The 20,684-nt window shown below is 46.0% G+C and overlaps 1 protein-coding gene across 3 annotated transcripts in view; it reads right to left on the reverse strand.

The window, feature by feature from the left end:
* Nucleotides 1-641: 641 nt before the first annotated feature.
* LOC116841911 (dentin sialophosphoprotein-like) overlaps nt 642-20,684 on the reverse strand; it is a 28,815-nt gene continuing 8,772 nt past the window's right edge. The window contains exons 2-10 of one of the 3 annotated variants that reach the window (XM_032810394.1): nt 13,214-13,436; nt 12,488-12,928; nt 10,850-12,137; nt 9,241-10,574; nt 8,517-9,097; nt 7,998-8,220; nt 7,492-7,591; nt 7,303-7,339; nt 642-744 (exon numbers count right to left, since the gene is read on the reverse strand). In XM_032810394.1, coding sequence (XP_032666285.1) covers nt 730-744; nt 7,303-7,339; nt 7,492-7,591; nt 7,998-8,220; nt 8,517-9,097; nt 9,241-10,574; nt 10,850-12,137; nt 12,488-12,928; nt 13,214-13,436 — 4,242 coding nt within the window. In that variant the 3' untranslated portion in view covers nt 642-729. Of the gene's footprint in view, nt 748-5,319; nt 6,050-7,302; nt 7,340-7,491; nt 7,592-7,997; nt 8,221-8,516; nt 9,098-9,240; nt 10,575-10,849; nt 12,138-12,487; nt 12,929-13,213; nt 13,437-20,684 lie in introns of those variants that run through there. The other 2 variants (XM_032810392.1, XM_032810391.1) reach the window with 2 other exon arrangements.

Raw genomic sequence — 20,684 nt, forward strand, 5'->3', positions numbered from 1 at the left:
CGAAATTTCTAGTGAAGTATGAACGACTAGAAAATCCTGGGTAAACTTATTAAAATCCTGTTTAAACCAGAAATCATGTGAAATCAAACAGAATTCTGGTAAATCTAACCGCAATTTCTGCTTCGTTCATATTTCACTAGAAATTTGGTCAATCCGGCCGTTTTTTCCGTACGGACTCGCCTTTAAGACCGCGCGTTTGTCTCACCGTTGTATATATATATGTGTGTGTGTGTATGAGAGAGAGAAATCGCGAGTTTTTTCTCAATAGGTGAGATTCGTATTCACGTCCCACGCTAGATCGCAAAATCGTTGAAACGCAGCCCCGGATAGAGGCAAATGTAGGTCGTTGGTGATGACTTACCCTGTGAGGCGCCCGAAGAAGCCGATGCACGGCGGCGAGCTGGTTGATGAGCGGCAAGGTCGCGCTGAAGGTGTGATCGGGTGGGTTAACATCCGGATAGAGGGTCGCATAAGTGAACGGATCGACGTCGTTGAGGTACTGCACTTGGCACGTGAAAAACATCTGGCGATACATCTCTCTGGCCGCCGCCGCCGCCGCCGCTGGAGACGGCCGGGAGGCTTTTCGCTCGCGATTCTTCGTCCCCCGAAAAGGATATCGTCCAACCCCACCCCCACCCCCGCCCGCCCCCTCTCACGTGCACACGAGCGTGTGTGCACGCCGTGGCGCACTCACGCGATGCCGCGAACCGGTTCGTCGTACCCGCCGATTTATTTCGATTCGATCTGCTGGAACGAGAAAACCAAAAACGCTCTTTTACTCGTCGTTCTCCCGCGTTACGCTCGATTGGCTCTCGGAGGCCTTTAGCCCTAGCCGAGACCTCGAAATGTGACGTCGATATATTTTATGTTGACGGATTGCTCAGAGTAGAAAGGCGCGAACGATCGTTAACTTTGCTCGAAATTTGCTTGCTCGACAATTGGATTATTCGTAAAATTTTAAAAAGAGAGAGAGACTTTTCTGCTTTTTCTTTCTAAATAGATAAATAAATAGTATATAGAACAAAGAAGAGAGAGAGAGAGAGATTCTTCTTAATTGGAGCACGGATGGAGACAATGTGAAGATTTAAAGTTTTAGTCGGCCGCTCCAACTTTCTTACGTCCTTGTTATTTCGCATGGTTTCCCAGTCACATGGTTGTTAGATCACGACCAACGATCATGTATGCGCGCGCGTGTGTGCCAATCTACGAATCCGTCGATCTACCAGTTCTTGCGCTTTCATTTTCCGAGCAATCCGCCGATCGACCGTGGAGAGGCACGTAGGAAACGCCGCGACAGAAAGCGCGCATAAAGTACCCGAGAAAGTAGCAACGTTAGAATCGTAACGACCTATGACTGCAGTCATCATCGTTAATGCAACCGGTGTTCACGTCGTTTTCAGACGGACGTTGACCTTCGAGTTTCCTTTCACCCGCTTATCGATTTGTTAACTCAAAGGCAGAAAAGCAGCGGCAACGTTCTCATGGCTTCATTCAAGGCTTTTGCGAGCATAATTGAGAAACATTTGTTATTTTACGCATCCTTTTCGTCTCTCTTGCGTTTCTGCACTTTACACATATCTCACATGTGCCTCTCTAATCAATTATGATCAAGAGATATAATATGTTGGTCGTTATTATATCGATAGCTTGGGAGATTTACCGGATATCATTAAAATTCTAATTTTCCTGTTTTTTTTCATTCGAATAAAACAAATACTATCTCGCGATCTTTCATAAATAAGAGCGTAAAATTACTAACTCTGTTGTAATAAAGTTTTATGTAGAAAATTACAAGTTGAAGTTTTGATAATTAATAATCAATTCCTTCGGAATAATCAAAATGTAAAGGATACGTTTCTTCCAATTAGACGAGGCGTCTTTGAACCGGCTTATCGACACACAATAGCTTTATCTCGCGAGGTTCATAACCGTCGGGATTGCTTCGACCACCTAACGGCTATCCAAGTATTAGTAGCATTCACACATCCGCTGGCAGACTTTACATAAAGTTCGACGTCGTGGAACCTTGTAGCTACCCGACGCGGTAAAAACTTCGCTTGTATCCGAGCGTAAAAAATCTAAATCCCTAGTCCTACAATCTTTTACACGGAGCGCAATACCGGACGCATTTTCTGCCTCCGCTGTAACGTGTCGCGTTATTATACCGGGTGCTCGCGAAGAACTCGCCGCGGCGACTTCTGAAAATATGCGTCGCATACCGGTTCTCACGCGTCTGCACCGCGACGTTATATGTATCCTTTCGAAAACATTACATTATCAGGCAACGATTTTGCGCCTCTAAGTACATCGGGATAAAAATAAACGAGGATACTTGTGCGCGTTTTAGTCAGATACTCTGGCTATTTTATTCCACGACGTGTCTCGATATCCCACAAGCGAGGAATGTAAATCGAATTGCGCAGCTGGCGCCTATGCGTGAGCTGATCTTTATTCACGCATCGCGGAATTCCTCGCGACATCGCGCAGAGACCTGGGAAAATCGGGCATGAAATAAATTCGCGAACTGTCATTATCAGTGCGTGTCGACTCGTCTCGTCATCTCTTCGCTCTCTCGCATTGTTCTTAGTCGCAAATGGACCAGCCCTTCCTCGAACCGGCTCGAGAAAAGAGACGGAGAAAGGACAGATAAAGAGTGGGCGAATGTGTGTGAAAGAGAGAAGGAGAGAGCGGAGGAAATGTCGAGGGGTAGACGGAGAGGGACAGAGAGATGAACGAAAGGAGAGGAAGCACGGTGCAGGATAGAAGGAGGGAGGGAAAGAGAGAGAGAGAGAGAGAGAGAGAGAGAGAGAGAGAGAGAAGGCAGGAAAGAGAGGGAATGACGAGGGGATGGTGAGGAAAAGAGGGAGTTAGAAGAGAAAACGAGTCTGCGCCATGCCACGAATGTAATCGCGGTTGTGGTCGACGAAAGATTCATGATCAAGATGCGATCGCGACGCGAGATCGAAGCCGCGAGGAGATTCCCAAACTCGCCTGAATCAACAAATCCGCCATGCGGAATGCTTTCCGCAGTATTCCGCCCTTTTCCCGAGCACGTGTTGCAACGCCGCGTGGAGAATCCGACTTTGAGAATATGATGATGTTTTAGCGCGCGCGCGGTATTTTATAGCGATGTATTTTGGTCGTCGCGCGGATTTCAATGTGTGACGTATCCCGGAGCGTTTGGCAGCACTGCATTTTGGAACGTCACGCTCGTGGAGACGCCGTGACGTCGAATCCACGAGTTTGTCCCTCGGTTTCGTCTCGCAGCGCTTCGGAACTCTCAAACGTTCCGTACTTCGCGAGAAGCAGCACTCAATTCTCCCCTCAACACGCTTGGTTCATTTCATCACCAATTCTTCAATACTGAAATTTCAGGGCATTGCCAGCGCTACGAATCGCTAAAGGAAGATGACAAGCGACTTTTCGAGCGAAGCCAATGACGCGCCGCTGCCGCCGCTTGTTTCCAAGTGAACTACATCATCGCGATCATCGCGTCGAAAATTTCGCACGAGGCAGACCTGAAGGTGAACGGCTGAATAAAAAACGTGACGGAGCAGCGAACGCTGCGAACCGGACCTATCGGCCGGTGCGCTAACTAACCTAACCTCCGAAATAAATAACGTCCTTCAGCAGGAGCGGCAGAACCTGTCGAGACGCGCGACATTCCAGAAAATTACTGATCCGGACGCCGAAACCGACCGACGTGCAAGTGCTCATGCGGAATTTATTTCAATCGGATCGTGTTCACGTCGATACGCGGAACAGCGTTAGTGGACGGTCCACAACATCACATATACAACCGTAGTACACAACGTTTAGGTGATCCCTTCTGAACAGTTATCGATAATAACGACAAAAATATTTATAAGCACTTATCTCGCGACACGAAGTCTTGTGACAATAACAAAAGGTTTCTCTTTTTTATGTTGTGTTTACGAGCGTAAGATACTTCAATTTCGAGGTAAACATCATGTTTCCCGCTTGAGGATCGTTTGAAGTCGGTGTAAGCTAACCTTATCTCTGCGCGCGACCTAATAGTAATTCCGCTGCTTCCACTGTTTGACATCGAATTCCCGATTCTTGGGGATCACGTTGACAAACAAGAACGACACACGGGGCAGAGTAGCGCGGAAAGCGTGCTCATACGTACCAAGTTTCCTCCACGACTTATGAATGAGAGATATCATCCATCCGCTTACTCGCACGTTCGTAGAGAAACTTTTCTCGAACGTTCCATGCTACCTGACTTTCTTTTGTACGACGCCGTGCGCATCAGCTCATGTTCTAACGAGGCTTCTGATTGGTCCGCTGATTCAATTCGAAAATTCGAGTTGACAAATCAGATTCCTGCGTGCCTCTGTCGCCAACGTCAGCGAGTACGGTCGCGCGGAGCCGTTGGGTCGAGGATCTGTCGAGCCTAGTCGTCAGCAAAGCAGCGAGGCTCTGCGAGGCGAGAACGAAAGGCCAGTCGAGAAGCGGCGGCTAGGTTAGGCCGGCGTTGCGCGAGATGAAAGTGCGCGGGGCAACCTGCGGAGTCTGCGCGAGGAAGGAGATACTCACCTCACGGGCGACAAGCGCGTGCCACCGACACGCGGACAGCGGGAACACCTCCGTGCCGGGAACGCGCGGGAATCACGGGCGTTGGAGAAGCTGGAGCACGGGCGCGCGACGACGCGTCGGAGAGACGGTGAGAGAGGGGGGGAGGGACGAGACGAATACACGTATATACGTTCACACGCGACAGGCAACGACGTGCCTTACCTCGAGAGCGGACGCGGCGACACTGAACGCGCTGCGGACACTTGTCGCCGCGCGACCGACAGTGCCGCCCCCGCGCGGCGGAGCCCCTCTCTCTCTCTCTCTCTCTCGTTCGTCCGCGGCGCGCACCCTGAATCGTACAGGTGCTTCGAATAGAACGTGATTTCCGAAGACGATATAAACTCGGGACTTGTTGACAGCTTCTTGTGCACTTCATCATACATTCGACTGCAACACGTTCGACCGTGTTTCGCGCTAGCCATCGTCCACCGGTGAGAGCTTTAATTTTCAGTCGTAAAAGTATATCTTTCGACCGGCAGGTTAACCTCAATCTCAACGCGCAGTGTAGCTGGGTTATATTCTAATAATAGGTCGCAAAACGGTTTAGACACAATGAACTTCAAAGCATAGTCGATGAATCAATGAGATAACTTATTTTTTAATAATTCGTTCTCTTATTGGATTACCAGCTATACTCTGATTTATTATGCCTAATAAACCATTTGCAGCGTACTGCACGCTTTATTGACTTATTATTCATTAATTATTCAAATAAACGATGTTCAGGGAACGATGCGTCGAATCAACAATCACTGCGACATATATCTGGAAAGTGGCGCGTCCAGGAATGGGAAATACATTCTTTTATGAAACATTGGTAAACATTGGCGTTTTGAGGTTACATTGGCGGGAGAATCGCCGACGACGAGCGATCTCGCCAGTATGAGATTATTCGATCAACGTTTAGAATGCGAGCGAAGGAGGTCATTGACTCGTCTACGATTTATTAACGATGTTTCGTATTCTGCCAGAGTGTATAAACTCCTCGGTCGATTTCAGGTTTCGTGTGTGGATCGGTGCTATGAGCAGACCGCATATATTAATGAGAATCATATCACAGAAGCACTCGTAAATAATTCATCGACCCGCTCTCGCGAGCGTTGTACACAGTAGTTATTTATATTTTCACGAGGCGCTATAGAGTTGCACGGTAGCGTTAGCACCCTCCCGCACAATGAACCTCCCATCACGTTTCTATAGACTCGCTATTCCCCTTTGTGCCATTCGTGATCCCTATGGGGACTCGTTGTAGCACGTAGTCGGCGGTATACGTACATACACACACGCACAGTCGTGTTTATGGTTTCATCTTTCGTATCGCGCAGGCTGATTATTTTTTCATCGCACAATTACCATCCCAGCCATTCCATCTGTTTCTCCCTCGGCGGGTCATTCTCCCGCACAAAATCCCTCGAGATGTTTTCGGTTTTTAGAATTGATTCAAGAAATCCTGGAAGATTCGACCAAAGTAATACTAAGCATCTTTAATAATTCGTCGCGAAATTGAAATGCCCATCGATTGAACAGCGCGACGTTATTTTACACCGAAATACGATAACCTGAGATATACGTGAGATGTGACGAATATTTTACATATATTTTGAATAATCTGTCTCCGTATAATCGCTTGAATCACCAAATTAAAGAAGGGAACTGTACGAAAATTATTTTTAGATTCACTTTAATTTTTAACCGATATGGCACAAATTATGGGATATTTCTCCGTTTCATATTCAGTTTTATGAAACGCGGCATCGTGTTAACGAGTGCTAGACATCATAGTGAATAATTGTTAACCGACACGCAGTATGCGCGTGTAGGGTGATGCAAACACTTGAGAGTGAGCGAGGTTCCTTTGTTGGCAATGCTGCCTTTGCGAGCAATACGAAAAAGTGCAGGAGGGAGAGTGCGAGAAGGGAGAGCAAGGGTTCTCTTTCGTGAATCCCTCGCGAGAAACAATAATGTCGCGCGCACTTCCACTTCTCTTGATTTCGCACACCCTCTCGTAGGTCTTTGTTAACAGACTTTTATGGCATGCGTGCCGACCTATACGTCGTCCGACTCTCGACGAGGGTGCAAAAGCTTGCGCATTGAAATAGGGAATACGAATGAATGCAAAACTCGCGAAAAAAGGAATTGTGAAGCGTGTCCTCGCATCTTTGCGACGTGTCACTCGTCAACAAATTTATTGCGCCTATCTGAGAGAATAATTTGTCGTTTTAACGGATAATAAATTTCCATTCAACGGACAACTGCTTTGTGAGATTTTTTCAATTTAACTGAGTTCTTTTCGTTTGTTTTGGCACATTGTCTTCAGCTTTCAAATTTTTAATCGGGAATAATTTAAAGCTGGATTAACTAAGAAATAATCTATAGAATGGTAGATGGTATCACATTTAGTGTGCAGTTCCTTATCAGGCCTAAACAATTCCCCAGAAAGGGACATTTATTACTTTTTTTATTTTATTACTTATATCGTTTCATTTAATATTTTACATGATAAGATTTAAAAATGTATTTAGTTGATTTATTATAATTTCAAACAATTTATATCGTTAGATTTCTTGTATTTTATTGCTATGTTTATTTTGATCTCAACACACATTTTCTAACACACATTGGCTCGTATGGAACGTTTGTGTGGGTGTAATTGCAGGAACAAAAATTACAAACATTAACATGCAATAGCACGACGAAACTTACCGGTATGTAGCCGTCGGGTTGAATCCTCTCGTTCTCTCTGAAAGTAAAAAAATGCCATTAGTTTGACGATGATAAATTTGTTCGATAATATAATTTGCATAAGTGTTGAATTATGCACACGTGACAGAATATGTTTATCATTCATAAATATCTGCCAAATCCATAGCCAATTGCCGTTACGAAACGTACCGGTTCCTTCGTTGAATCATCGGTGTTTTCGGCGTGCTGTCATGAATGATCACCTGGGTCGCGTCTATTTCTTCGCACTCCGAGCTATCTTCGGAAGAATCTGCAACGAGAGTGCGCGGCATATAGCATATACTTACGATGGATTATCCGAAAATCTTAGAACGATCTTTAGACTTATCGCGTAACGAACGCGGGAAAGTGAAAAGAACGCTCGGTTGAACGAGATCGATCAACTGAAGCATTTCAATCTTTTCGAGTATTCGCATAAAGAGGATTTTTATTATCTGCAGACCTATTCCGACTTATTCAGTCTGAGCGGCGCATCTACTTTATCCTTTCCCTTGTGCTCCTGTCAGACTCGAAAGGGAAAATTTAGTATAACAGATTTAACCTGACTCGTATTCGCTGAGCTGTATTCGATACATCGGATAATCCGGCTGATACGATGTAAGCCGGGACACGATAGCATCGATCGCTAAGTGACGTTAAATTCATTCTCGACTCACCCTCTTCGACGCGTTCCTGTTTACGAACGCGGGAGAGAACAGGGCTGTGGCACGGGACGGCTGTATCGCTGAGCACATCATCGATGTCGGTGTGTTCGCTGATGAACAACGGCAGTGTGGAGGGTCGTTTCCTTGGTGACAATCTTCGTGGTGTCGGTTGCACATTGTCGTAAGGCGAGTCCCGTCCTCCGTAATTGTCCGGCGGATCAGGTGGGTTTTCGACCTGCGCCAGAGATAAGGAACTCGAGTGTTATGTCATTTCTCTTTGTTCTTTTTTCTCGCCATTTCGTGCGAGAGCAATCGAGAAATCCCGATCAGTGGATTTTGATCTTGTCTGAACAATACTGAACTCTACTCTACTTCGCTATATTATCAGGCCTCGCGAACTTATCTTATTCGGGTTACCTGAATCTTTCGCGGATTTATCGGATTAAACGTATCGTCGATAATAGATGATACAGAGGCCGTGGGACTACATAACGGATACGATATAATGATCGTCGTTATCATCGTTCTTACCCCTTCTGGGCTCGCGCGATCTCCCAACGGCTCCTCGGGCGGTGGAGGCGGAAACTCGATAGGGAATCTGGAGAGGCTCCTCTTGACACACGTCTCAGGTTCAGGGTTAACGCCGATATCGATCTTCTCGTACGACTCGGAGGAGTCGGAAGTGCTGTTGGAAGTTTCCACGGGGATTCTGACGACCCCGTCAGGAACGTTCGAGCAACTGTCCATCCACCATGCCTTCTCGCCGGATTCGATGTGGCGGATTTTGTTAAGCGGCTTCGCGGAGTAAAGGGTCTCGTTATCGACAAAGCCATCGGGCATGTCGGCGCCTTGGCTGTCGGGAGACGCTACGGGGATGACCTCGACGCCCTCCGGGACGTTCTCGGGGTCGTCGCTCATCCACCACGCTCGCTCACCGGACTGCTGATGTCGGATACGATTTCGCCGATCGGCAGATCGGAAACTGCCCCGACTGGAGCCTCGTCTCGAGGTGGAAGATGCCGGCGATTTCTTCGCTTCCTCCGCCGAGACCTCGTCCAACCACCAGGCACGCTCTCCTGACTGTTGTCGCCAAACTTTGAACTTACATTTCCCTGTTGGATACACGAGTAAATAGAAAATAACGGAAATGTTTGAAAATATTCCTAGAGAATCACGTTTTAGAAATGATTCACGAGTTGAAATAACAAAGTTCGCAGAACGTCACTGTTTCGAAGATATTCGAAAATCAACTTACCGTCATCCGGCAAAACTGTACTGATGGTTGTATCCTGACTGGCGTCATCGTTCCAGGGACTAGTTCTTTCAATTCCCAACGGGATGTTGTCGGAATTAGAGTCTAACCACCAGGGTCTCTCTCCGGAATACTGGCGCTGAATCCTCGCGTGTCCTCTCTCTCTCATCCTGTCACTTTTGTCAGAGTTGGTGAAACTCGGAGCTTTCGAAAAACTGATAGATCTCGAAGATGACAGCGGTTGTCCTGTCTTGTTGCTGGCTTCGTAATTCTCGTCGTTGGAATCGACCCACCCGCCCGACTTGCTCGTATCACCGGAATCTTGGCTCTTGCTCTTAAAGAAATTCGTCACCGGCGCCAGCGCCCTCATCAGAAAAGACTTGGCCTCTTCTGTCTTTGCGGAACGATCACTCTTCGATCGTGGACTCGAAGGCGGTCTGGGTGGTTTCTCCGTCATCATAGGTATTTCATCGGCCGAGGACGCCAACACGCTCGTCTTGGACGAACCCGCGCTGATCTTACCTCTGGTCTCGCGCATGGGCGACTCCGATGCTCGTCTTCTTCTCCGCCTCGAACCCGGCCTGTCCACGCGTTCGTCGTTGTCCTCGCTGCTAGAGGAATTCGCGGAGGTCGACCGACTGCTGCTGCTGGAACTCGACGTTCCAGACGGCCTCTTCGTCGTTCCGCAAGGTGACTTTGACCCACTTCTCGAATCCTCCCATCTCGTTGAAGCGTTCGAGTCACTACACCTTCCTGCCATCCCATGCTTCGATCCTCCCGACGGAGCTCTCAATCTTGATCGAGCGGACTTGATCGAGGTCGAGGAGCCCGAAGAGGCGACCCGGCCAACATGTTCCGAGGTCGTCTCGGAGTCCTGCGAACTTCCGGAGATGTTCCTCTGGCCTTTCTTCCTTCTTGTATACTTAGAGCGCGACGGGTCGCCGTTCTCCATGTTCAAGGTCGACTTGCGGAAGTCCTTGTTCACGTACTTCGCTGCCACGATGCACTTCGGCGTGGCGGCGGTCGTAGTATCATTCTTCGGCACAGGTGGTTTGCCGCGAGCGTCCGGCGAACCGCCTTGCCGTAGATTCACTGACGGCGAGGGGCCCGTGCCGCCAGTTGACTTGCCGGAGGACGATGGCGGCGTCGTCGCCTTTATTTTTACACCTTGATTCGCCACCGAACTGGCTGACGACGATTTCGATCTGCCAATTGGCAGACTCGCAGAGGATGATCCGTCTGACGAGCCGGTACGCGTCATTTGACGCGGTGTGTTCGTCTTCGTCGATGCGCCCCGTGACTGCGATGTCGGTGCCGGACGACTTTGCGCGGCGCCGCTTTCCAGTAAAAAGAATCGATTACGCAAGACAATATATAAATATCCCAAAGATTTACGCGCTTACAAACTGTCTAAAATTAGTCTAGAGTTTTTCGCACGATTTAAAAATGAAACTGCGTGCTCTGCTCGCGTCGCGATCGCTTCGCTTTGGATTCTCCGCAAACTTACGAATGATATCAAACAAATATCTATTCCTCTTTTGTGTATCGAACTATCTCATCATTCATCTACTTCGTTACAATAATTACTTTATTACAAAACTAATTCACGTACCTCGACTCTTTTCTTTGCGACACGTCGTGCTTCTGAGAGATAACTTCTTCACTTTGGTCGAGTCCTTCCACGATTCGAGACTCCTCGATCCTAGAGCGGGAATTAACGTCAGGTTTGGATTCTCTCCTCTCGCACACTTCGGTCTTCGTCAAGTCAGGCTTTGAAGAACACTTGGGGATTTTCACCTCGCTCTTGGGCGAACTACGTCCGAATCGCGGAATGGACGCTCTTCTTTGGTTATTACACCCGTCACATTTCAATACGGGACTTTGCCTGTCCTTACTCCGATCTTCGCTGTGTCTCTCTCGGCAATCTTGCCCCGTCGAATCCTCTCTGCGTTGAAACGCAAGATCCTGACTGGACGTCCTGGAAATACCGGGACTCCTACTAGTCTCGGCTTTTCGTGCGTTACAGCAGCACTGCTCATTACTCTGCACTCTGTTTTTACTCGTTTCTTTATTCGCACCGCGTGTGTCTTGACCACACGTCTTCGTGTCTTCATTGGACACTGATGAGTTCTCGTTACCGGACCGGTTCGCTCCGCCGAGAACTGTCTCGTTCTGGCTTCTATTACTATGAGTTTCTTGAGTAGAGGTCAACGATTCCTTGGCAGCGAATTCGTGTCTCGTGGCTTCGTTTGTTCTATATGCGAAGCTGTTGAGTCTAGCGCTTGACGAGCTCGTATTGTTGAACCCTCTGGACGAGTACATAGACGAACCTCCAGCTGGTGGTGCGCCCGACGACGACGAGTACTTGTCCAGGTACGCCGACCAAGAAGGCGCGCCGGATACTCTGTTGCTGCCACTGAATCTCGAGAACCTCGACGTCTCGTCGCTTCGATCGCACTGTGTCTCCTTGTCGAGGGTATCCGGCAGTTCTCGGGGTCGAGCCACTTCCTTCTGATGAACGATACCGATTTCCGCCCGCCTGTTCCTCACGTAAGACGAAGAAGCCGGAGGTGTCGGCGAAGTGCCTCGAGTCACGATCGTCAGTGTCAAGAATTCATTGTCGGCGAGTCGATTGTCGCTCTTGCCGTCTTCCATTCTGTTCGCTACCTTCGGCGACTCGTGACTACCATCCTCGTTGGGCTTGGTAGCGAGCTGCCTGTATTCCTCTTCGTCTTTCGGATTAGCCGACTTGCCGCTCGAGCCTCGAAATCTGTCCGCTCCGTAGTAGTTTACGGCCGAGGGCACTCGTTCGTTGCCGCTTCGCGACGAGAGAAATCGCGAACCAGCAGCTGTCGAGCCAAATCTCGTCGAGATTGTGGCCGAGCTCGATTCGGACGTGCCTGAAAAGCGGAGCTCTTTTAAAATTAATTGTTCATCCACGCCAGATCCGACGTGTCGGGAGACGCGCATTGTGAGTTGCGCAAGTAGGAGTGCTGCTCGTTACTCGATCGAGACCTGGCATCATTAAGTGTACCGTTAGAACTTATACGCGAGATTAGATTAATAGAAGCAGATCCGAGAATTTCAGCTGGGAAACGTTATCTATGAAGTCCACATCTTTAAGTGATTGGAAACAATTACCGCAAAGAATTATCGCAAGGTCTCTCAAAATATCACAAAAACACGTAAAAAGAGGAAAAGAAGAATAGATATTTTTTTTCACGATGGACAATAAAACGATCGCACTCACTGGGCGAAGCGGCTGAGCGGCCATAAGACGGCGCTCTCGAATAGACTCTGAAGGAATTCGTTTTTCCGCCACCGGCTACTTCCGGGCTCGGCTCGCGCGATGCTCTCCCGGAATTGGGACGTAATCCTCTGTAGGAGACCGACGGTGGATGGTCCTTCTTCTCAATTCTACCGTCATTGCCATAACTTCGACCGAAACTCGATCCAGGATATGTGCTGGACCCGTAGCGCGATATTCCTTCGGGCTCTCTGCTCTTCTCCCGCGAAGCCGGCCGGTTATATCTGTCCAACACGGAAGACGGCCTCTCCGATGTTTTGCCAGCTGAGAACGAGTACTTCTCAAAGAGGGACGACTTACTGCCAGATAGCGGGCTCTTCACCCTCGTCTCCTCGGAAGACGATCTTCCGGAGTACAATCGACCCTTGTCGGTGTCTTTGGTACCTACGATCAAATCAAGGAATAGTTGCGCTCGCATTCACATCGCTGGGAACAATATAACACGTGTATGATTCTGCAACGGTTCATCTGTCAGGACTAATGTAGCGTCGTGTCCAACATTGTGCGCCGACATATAAAAGAATGATACGAAAATCAAAACGAAGGAAAAAATTGGACATAAATATTCAGGCATAAAAATTGAATTTAAATTACCGTTTTATCTTCAGATCGAACGTACAAATAATGTAAATGTTATCAGCGAAAGTTTCGGATAGATAAATATCTCACATGAATATTTAAAAGAAGGTTTCTCCTCGAGCTTGTTCTTCTTGAGAAAAGCGCCACCGAAACTTGCGAGCACCCGTTCCTTGGCGGCAGCTCGAGCGGAACTCGATCCAACTCCGGAATAGCTGCTTCTACAGCTTGGCAGGCTGCTTCCGCCGGAAGTATTCCTACCGAATGTGCTACCTATTCCGATGCTAGCTCTACTCCGATATGCTCCCGTATCGCCCTGTAAATCACAAAAGGGAGAAATTATAAAGCTCCAACTATCGATTATCTTAGTCTTTACAAACGACAGCTGACTACGAACGAGTTTCATTCAATTCAAGCGACGACAGAAACGTCGCAGTAATAATTTTTATGTAAAGTTTCAAGTCATCAAGTTCTCATCCTCAAATCTAGCATCTTTTATTTTCATCTATTTAAAATATTTTCAATAAACTGTGTCTCGAGTCTCTGCAATTTTGATATGTTAATGTCCTCGCAATATAAACCAGGAAAACTGCTTTTTGTTTCAGAAGATCTGACGAAGATGATGACTACACGGTGGATACAGATGTTGTATTTCGGGAGGATCGAGCCGACCAGGATAAGCTCGAAGGTAAGCATACAGAGTTCCGCCGTATTCTTGAGTATATTAAATTTTGCAATAAAAAACTAGAATATAGCTGTCGAAATAAAAATCGTCGAGTTTCACCGATCGCGCGCAAAAAGTTACATTCTTATATCAACGCGTATTTTTCACGTTAAACTATTAATTGTGATATGTAACCGACGATGTTATTTTTTTGTTTCAGATTCGTAGCAGAACGTGGCCGATCCTGAGTTTTCCGTGAATCTAAAAAAATGTTTATAAATATTCGAGGTGGTAGGTTTGTTTGGCATTCATTAGAGATCAATGTGATTTGCTTAGTTTGTAGATTTTTTGCATGTACAGAGAGAAAGATATAGTTAAACTCACTTGTTTTGTTACTCTAAGAGAAAAATAGTAGTTTATACGATTATTTTAACTATAATTATTCTACTTCGCAGTTACAGTCACAAGTACCGAAAATACTTTTCTCTCAATATAGAGTTTTGCATGTATGTGTTAGTGCCGTCCATTCAAGTATATATACATGATGCACTAAAGTTGTGCAACAAAGTTGTGCATCAGAAGTGCACATCAAAATGTGCGCCACCACATGCGGAATTGATTATTTACTTTGCGAGCGGTAAATTTTACAATCGTCGCGGTCGCTAATTAATATTTTTCGTACAAAACGAGTTTTAATAATATTTTCGCAAAATCATTGCTAAATTTAAAATTTATATTGTTAAAAGTCTTCTTATATATATGAAGACGAAATAAAGATCTTGTTTTTATTTTGACATGGTATAGACGTCCGCAATATTTTTGTTTTCTCTCTCAGTCTTGTCAGAAGCGCCGTTATGTTTGGCTCACGATTTTTCTACGCGTTTCACGAGCATATTGCCGAAGTGTTAAAATGTTTCGTTAATGTTTTGTCAAGCGTCGTCAAAACGATCGCAGTCGCGACACTGCAGTAAAATAAAGTGAAGTGAAATAAAACAAGTGATGTGCGACCGACGTGGAACGACTGCTGGATGCTGAGGAGATTGAATGGATACGGAGCGACGTGGTCGAGATGCAACGATAAATCTGGATGAGCCTAGACATCGTTGGATATCAATGCGAATTGGTGAGTGTGCAATTAAATGTTCACATTACGTAGCGCATGCAGTATTTAATGTAAATTGCATTGATCGCCATTAAAAATATCACAATGAAAGGGTTGTGTCGATAATAACAAGTTGCTTGATTTCGGAATCGATGGTGCTTGATAGCGCGCTTTTGCAGCTCTTTTGTTAAAGAGTCTTCCTTAAGGAGAATATACCGAGTCGAATACACAGAGTGTCTAAATTAAGATATTTGAGTCAAGTAGAACTCGTTAAACAGAGTAAAAAAAAATCCTCTCTCATTTTGTACTCCACCTTGTACGGCAATCATCGAGGCATTAACGAAAGAAAATTGCTCAATCGACGCGCGCGATACAACTACTGCCTCTAGGCGATCTCAGGAGACATGTATTGAATTTGTTTCCTGCATATCTTGAACAGTTACAAATATAAATATGCAGATGAATTTGTCTCGAGGGAACAAAAAATATATAAATCACCGGTAGACTTGTTTTTTGCTGCTTACACTGCATTATTGATGTCTTGCGTTATGCTGACAAGATCTATCGGACGTTTCTTGCGTCCGCAATAACGAAAAGATTGGACGTTAAGCCAATCAGGCACTCGCAAGAAATCAGTCTGTGGGTGTCCCAGGATATTAACGATAATAAGGATAATGAGGATAATGCATAGTCTGCGAGAAGGCACGTCTAATGAATGTCTTCATTAAAACTTGTTTGCTCGATGAGTAAAAATATATTGGAGTTCATTATCGTTCGCGAAAATACATGGAATAAATACAAATATAAATTAAGGAAATATCAATTCGACGCGCCCTGAAATTAAGAGTAAAATTCTTTTCTCCTTAGTAAGATCCGTTTAAATGATTGCTCTCAATTTTCGCGATAATATCGCTTACGTAAAATTATGATAGATTTTTCGGATATTTTGACGCTAATTTCACGTTTAAAGGAAATTTAAAATAATAAATAACTAATTAAAATGTTTGCTGTAATTATTAAAATCGTGATCGCATCTTGTGAAAATTGGATGCACGATTTCAAAGAGATAACAGGATATGCAAAGCCAGTTCTCGTTTATTACTACAGAAATGATTGGATTACAACTTCACCTTTAACATGCGCTAATAGTTCCTCGTTGTTAATCGTTTGAATGCAGGCCTAAGAATAACAGGGACAACGGATGGACAAGCGCCGAAGGGGAGCGGGGAATATTTCCGCGAAGCGTAAATCGGGCTAATGCGCGTCATCCGTGGATGCACAAAAGCGAAAAAAATGATAATTCGTATAATTAACATAAGTTTGGCGAGCCGCCCCGGAGCTCTGAAATAGACGGATCAACCTGGACGCGAGAGTAATAACCTTTGCATTTCTCTTCGTGCAACGGATGACGCAAGCAAACACTCGCGTTTACATCTCGGCCGCGAGTCTTCCTCGCAGTTTTTTTTCTATCTGATAAATACATAACAATGACAAGCGGCGCGAAGTATAGAGACTTTAATGGTTTCGGTTTCACTTTCAATTCGTCGGAAAATGACAACAACGCGCGCAAACGTACTCGCAGACTAACTTCCGCCTTGTTTACTGTGCGGAGACTTCTGAAAAAGTGTCATTCATTATTATGCTAATGGCATTCGGTGTGATAATGGAATTACGACAGTCATTTCTTAGGGCCGCCGAAGCAATCCCTTCGGGCGGAAGCAGCGGGCGACGTCGGAAACGATAAGTCCTTTCTCGCGTTATATCCAACCCCATTATCATATCCGTGCCGTTTTAAATTACGAAACGTCCAATACCACGCTTTTCCGTCTTATTCAGGCCAGAGTCTAATCGCGCTGATTGTATTGAACGGACAAATATTCCGCGATTAAATGATATCAATTGATAATTTTAGATAAAAACTGATGGGTCCTTTCTTTTTTGTGTTTTGTATACGTGTGTGTTTTGTTTTGTTTTTGAAACTTTTATCTATTTTCCTTTATTGTGCGGAAACATGAGCAGGTGTATGTAAAAAGTTTCTCTTGGGGAACACATGAAATCATTAGATATAGTTTAACGCAATATGTAATGTAATATATAGTGAAACATAAAATGAATTACATGATATGGCAGGAACAAAAATTCTGCGTATATTCATCGAGTACGACACGCACACAGTTATTCTCCGTTGTGCTTTCGTTCGCAGAATTAATTCTCCGAGAAAATGACGCGAAATTAGCCGTAAGACGCGCATTGTTCGTGATTTATTCTCGTGATTTGGCGGTCTTTGTTTTGTCGCGCTCTGATTAGGCAACCGTCTTATTGCGGCCAGATTAGACGAAGTTTAACGAACCATTAACGATCGCCTGGTGAGACTCGCTCCTCTACTTTAGTCTGATCGAACTGTCTGTGTCGCGTGGATGCCAAGCGAAACTTGGAGTTTTCCATTTGATTAAGAATTTAAAAAAATCGTCCAGACGGCGTCTTTCGCAGATGTAAATCAAGATGAGAGGAAGAGACCGAAGGGAGGCAGCTTAGGATTTTTCGTCGCCAACGCTATTCCTTAATTAAAGAGGTCGACGAATAGGGACTGGTATGGTCGGGTTTTTGTCACTCTTCCCTTTGTCCTTCCGCGTAAATACTTAATGAAGAGCTTCAAGCTCGCCGGGGAGCTGTGTTTTGCGTTTCCGCCGGTCCGTCGAGTAAGCTCGCCAAGAACATTCCCCTCGCCGGGGAATAATGAAGAACCTTCGTGAGCCGACGTGCGATCCGGCATGCCGGAAAACACCGCGCTTCCGGCAGACACGATTTTATCTCTCGAGGTTCCTTAATTTCCCCGCATCCTCCTTCTTTCGGGACAGCAGAAATCGGTCGATTGGTCGCAGGTGAGGTGAAACGGCGGCTCTCGTCGTAATCTCCGGCGATCTTTCCGTGCGGCAAAAGGGAAGCGGGAGGAACAGAAGGTAGGAATTGATACAAATGGTCCTCTCTGCTGGCGCGCGTGCCACACGTATCGATCTGCGCATGGTATCGATCGGCGATCTCTCGTGACGCGATTCTCGGGGCGAAAATCCTTCAGCTGACGCGTACCCTTTCGACAATGACGGGTCTTGTAATCGCGGCCCGCCCGATTCTTCCCCGTGACATCTCGTCGTGGCGCCAGCCTCGCCAAATTGAAAGCGACTCGATCGGGCGAATCTCCCGATATTGCTTTATCGCCCATAAAAATGGCTGTTTACGGCACCCCCGCCGCTTCCGCCACTCCGTCCGGGAACCGCCATCGGCTGCCAGATAAATCGCTCTGTTTCCGCCGCGAAAGCAATCGGCCGCGCGTGCTTCCATCGCTTCCTTTTTTACTCTGCTGCTTTTTGCGAGATACACGCGGAGCGGTAATGGAACGCCTCCGTGTTCGTAGACTTTCCCTCTTATCTCTATCGATGTGAGATCGAGAGCAGTCGCGAGAAAATGTTGCAAACGGCGCGCGCGCTCGGCTTTCTATCTCCGGTGGTCTCTTATCTTTTTATGCTAACTCGCATTGATTTCTATGTTGCTTTTGAAAGGTAACCATTGCAGTGCGATGCGCCCGATGAAGAACAATGCGTAAAAATTAATTTGGTGAATGATCATTGCGCTAGATGCGAATCCTGCAGCATCATGCGCAGTTGTTTCTATCCGCTGTCGCGACTCATTTTCGCCCATTTTTGCGAGAGATACCAGTGCTCTCATTATCGCACTATCTCACACGTAATATTTGTCATCTCGTGCGCCTTAACGCGCCTATTTAATCTAATTAATCCTAAACATATGGGTCAATTTTATTTAGCGCATTTTTATTTGCACTCAACTTCCGTTGAGTGCAAATAATCAAAATTCAATATTTTTCTTTTTAATCGATGTAAAAAAGATCGAGGAAAATAAGTCTATGAACATTTTTGCGATTCAATGAAGTTAAAAAGAGTTATGATAAAAGAGCAAAACACATGTTTTTAAGAACGGTAACGCTTGGAAAATTGGTCTGAGTAAATTTTATCCACGTTTAGGATTTTCTAGAGTTAAACATACACTTGGAAATTTCCTCGTTTTGGCATAGCTGCGTCGCATAAAAACAGCGGAAATATGGGAAAATACAGCGTGCTTGGGATGCTCGCTGCGCATCTCCGAAGATTTAATTTTTACGGACGAATTTTAGTTAAGAGACATAAAACGCACGCGCGAAGACGGCATTAATGCGTTACACGGGAGACACTTGCGCAACGTTCGCGCGATGAAAAGCCGTAACAAAATCTACGCGTTCGACTATTGCACAGATGTACATACGCACGTCGTCGACGGGAGAGATATCCGCCTGTACATTCGGCACGGAAATTTCCGAGTTTATGTGTCGCGTGGATGCCGAGTGAATGTGTGAGAGCACGAGAGGCCAGCCTGATGCGATATCATGACATCGCATATACGCGTGTACGCGCTATTGCGTGTTACGCGAGATATACGAGGACGACGTCACGACGCGTTGATATTTGCATTTATTTTGTCCGTATGCGCGAATATTGATCGTTAAATGTTATCCCTACGAACGCGCTGTTATACTATATACATCTTCGATTGTCGCGAGAGGACTCTCTCCCGACAGTGTTTTCGAAGAGTCGCGAAATCGCCGCGCTATTATTCCCTCGTTTCGCGAATTCGAGGCAATTTACGCAATGTCGAAATGAAATAAACAGCGATTTATCGATCTTAGTGCGAGACTGCGCGTAAGTTGCGAATATAAGTTATAAATATCACACAAGCTCCTTCTTTCTCGTTGTCTCTTTCTTTCTCTCTCTTTCTCTTTTCCCCTTTTTCTTTTTTCTTCTCGTGAATTGTGGCACGTCATTGCTTCAAGTGCTTCACTTTACTACTTTGAAAGAAGTATTCAAGCACACGAGAGACTAAACGTTTTATTCGCGATGATGCGGTACATTCTCGATGACACTGATGAGGATGTGGGCGACCGATGCATCGTGATACTAGCTCGAGGGGAGGCCGGATAATTGAAGAGTGTCAGCCTGATTTAACCTCCGGCGACTCGGTGCATTATTATAATTTATGACGCACGACCAGCTGTCACGAGCTCGATAGAACGAAAATGTTGCTTAATTGTGCTCTTAAATAGTCGAAGCGTCATTGATCCTTTCGGACCACCAAACGCTTCGGGGAACTATTCGAGTGGAACGATCTCTCGCGTGGCGAAGTCACGAAGGCAATTTTTTCAAACGTTAAACTGAACTTGCATCTCTGCGGAAAAATTTACCAAAATGTGACAATAATGTTCAAAAAGTGCACCAGCGATAAATTATTCTCTCTATCCACGTCAGAGCATATTTTTGCACATTAAGCTGTTCAAAACGCTACATTCTCTGATATAGGCGATTTCACCGTAGAGATGCGCGTAGTTTTCATTAGTTATCGCGCGAGAAAGCAAATTAGGTTGCCATCCACGACGATGGTCTGTTATTTTACGATTCGTACATTGGACACGCGCCAGGATTTTTGGCACGTCGCGCTGTGAATCGAGGAAACGATCTCGGGGAGCTCCGCCACACGTGCGGACACGTGACGCATTTAGAAACGACATTTTAGAAATAAGTTCTGCGTGGGGCTGATGAGAAGGAAATGTTTTTTTCTTTCGAGCGAGCACCTTCGCTCGACATTAGTTTGGCATTAATCGCGCGCGGCCCGCGCAAAATGCAATAACGTGGACTAACAGTACGCGTCTACGACGCGTATTAAAATTATTCACGCGTCGCATTATGCACGCGACA

Source organism: Odontomachus brunneus, unplaced genomic scaffold, assembly GCF_010583005.1.
Source record: "Odontomachus brunneus isolate Ranch 3 - 2012 unplaced genomic scaffold, Obru_v1 Obru_scaffold_019, whole genome shotgun sequence".
Classification (NCBI taxonomy): domain Eukaryota; kingdom Metazoa; phylum Arthropoda; class Insecta; order Hymenoptera; family Formicidae; genus Odontomachus; species Odontomachus brunneus.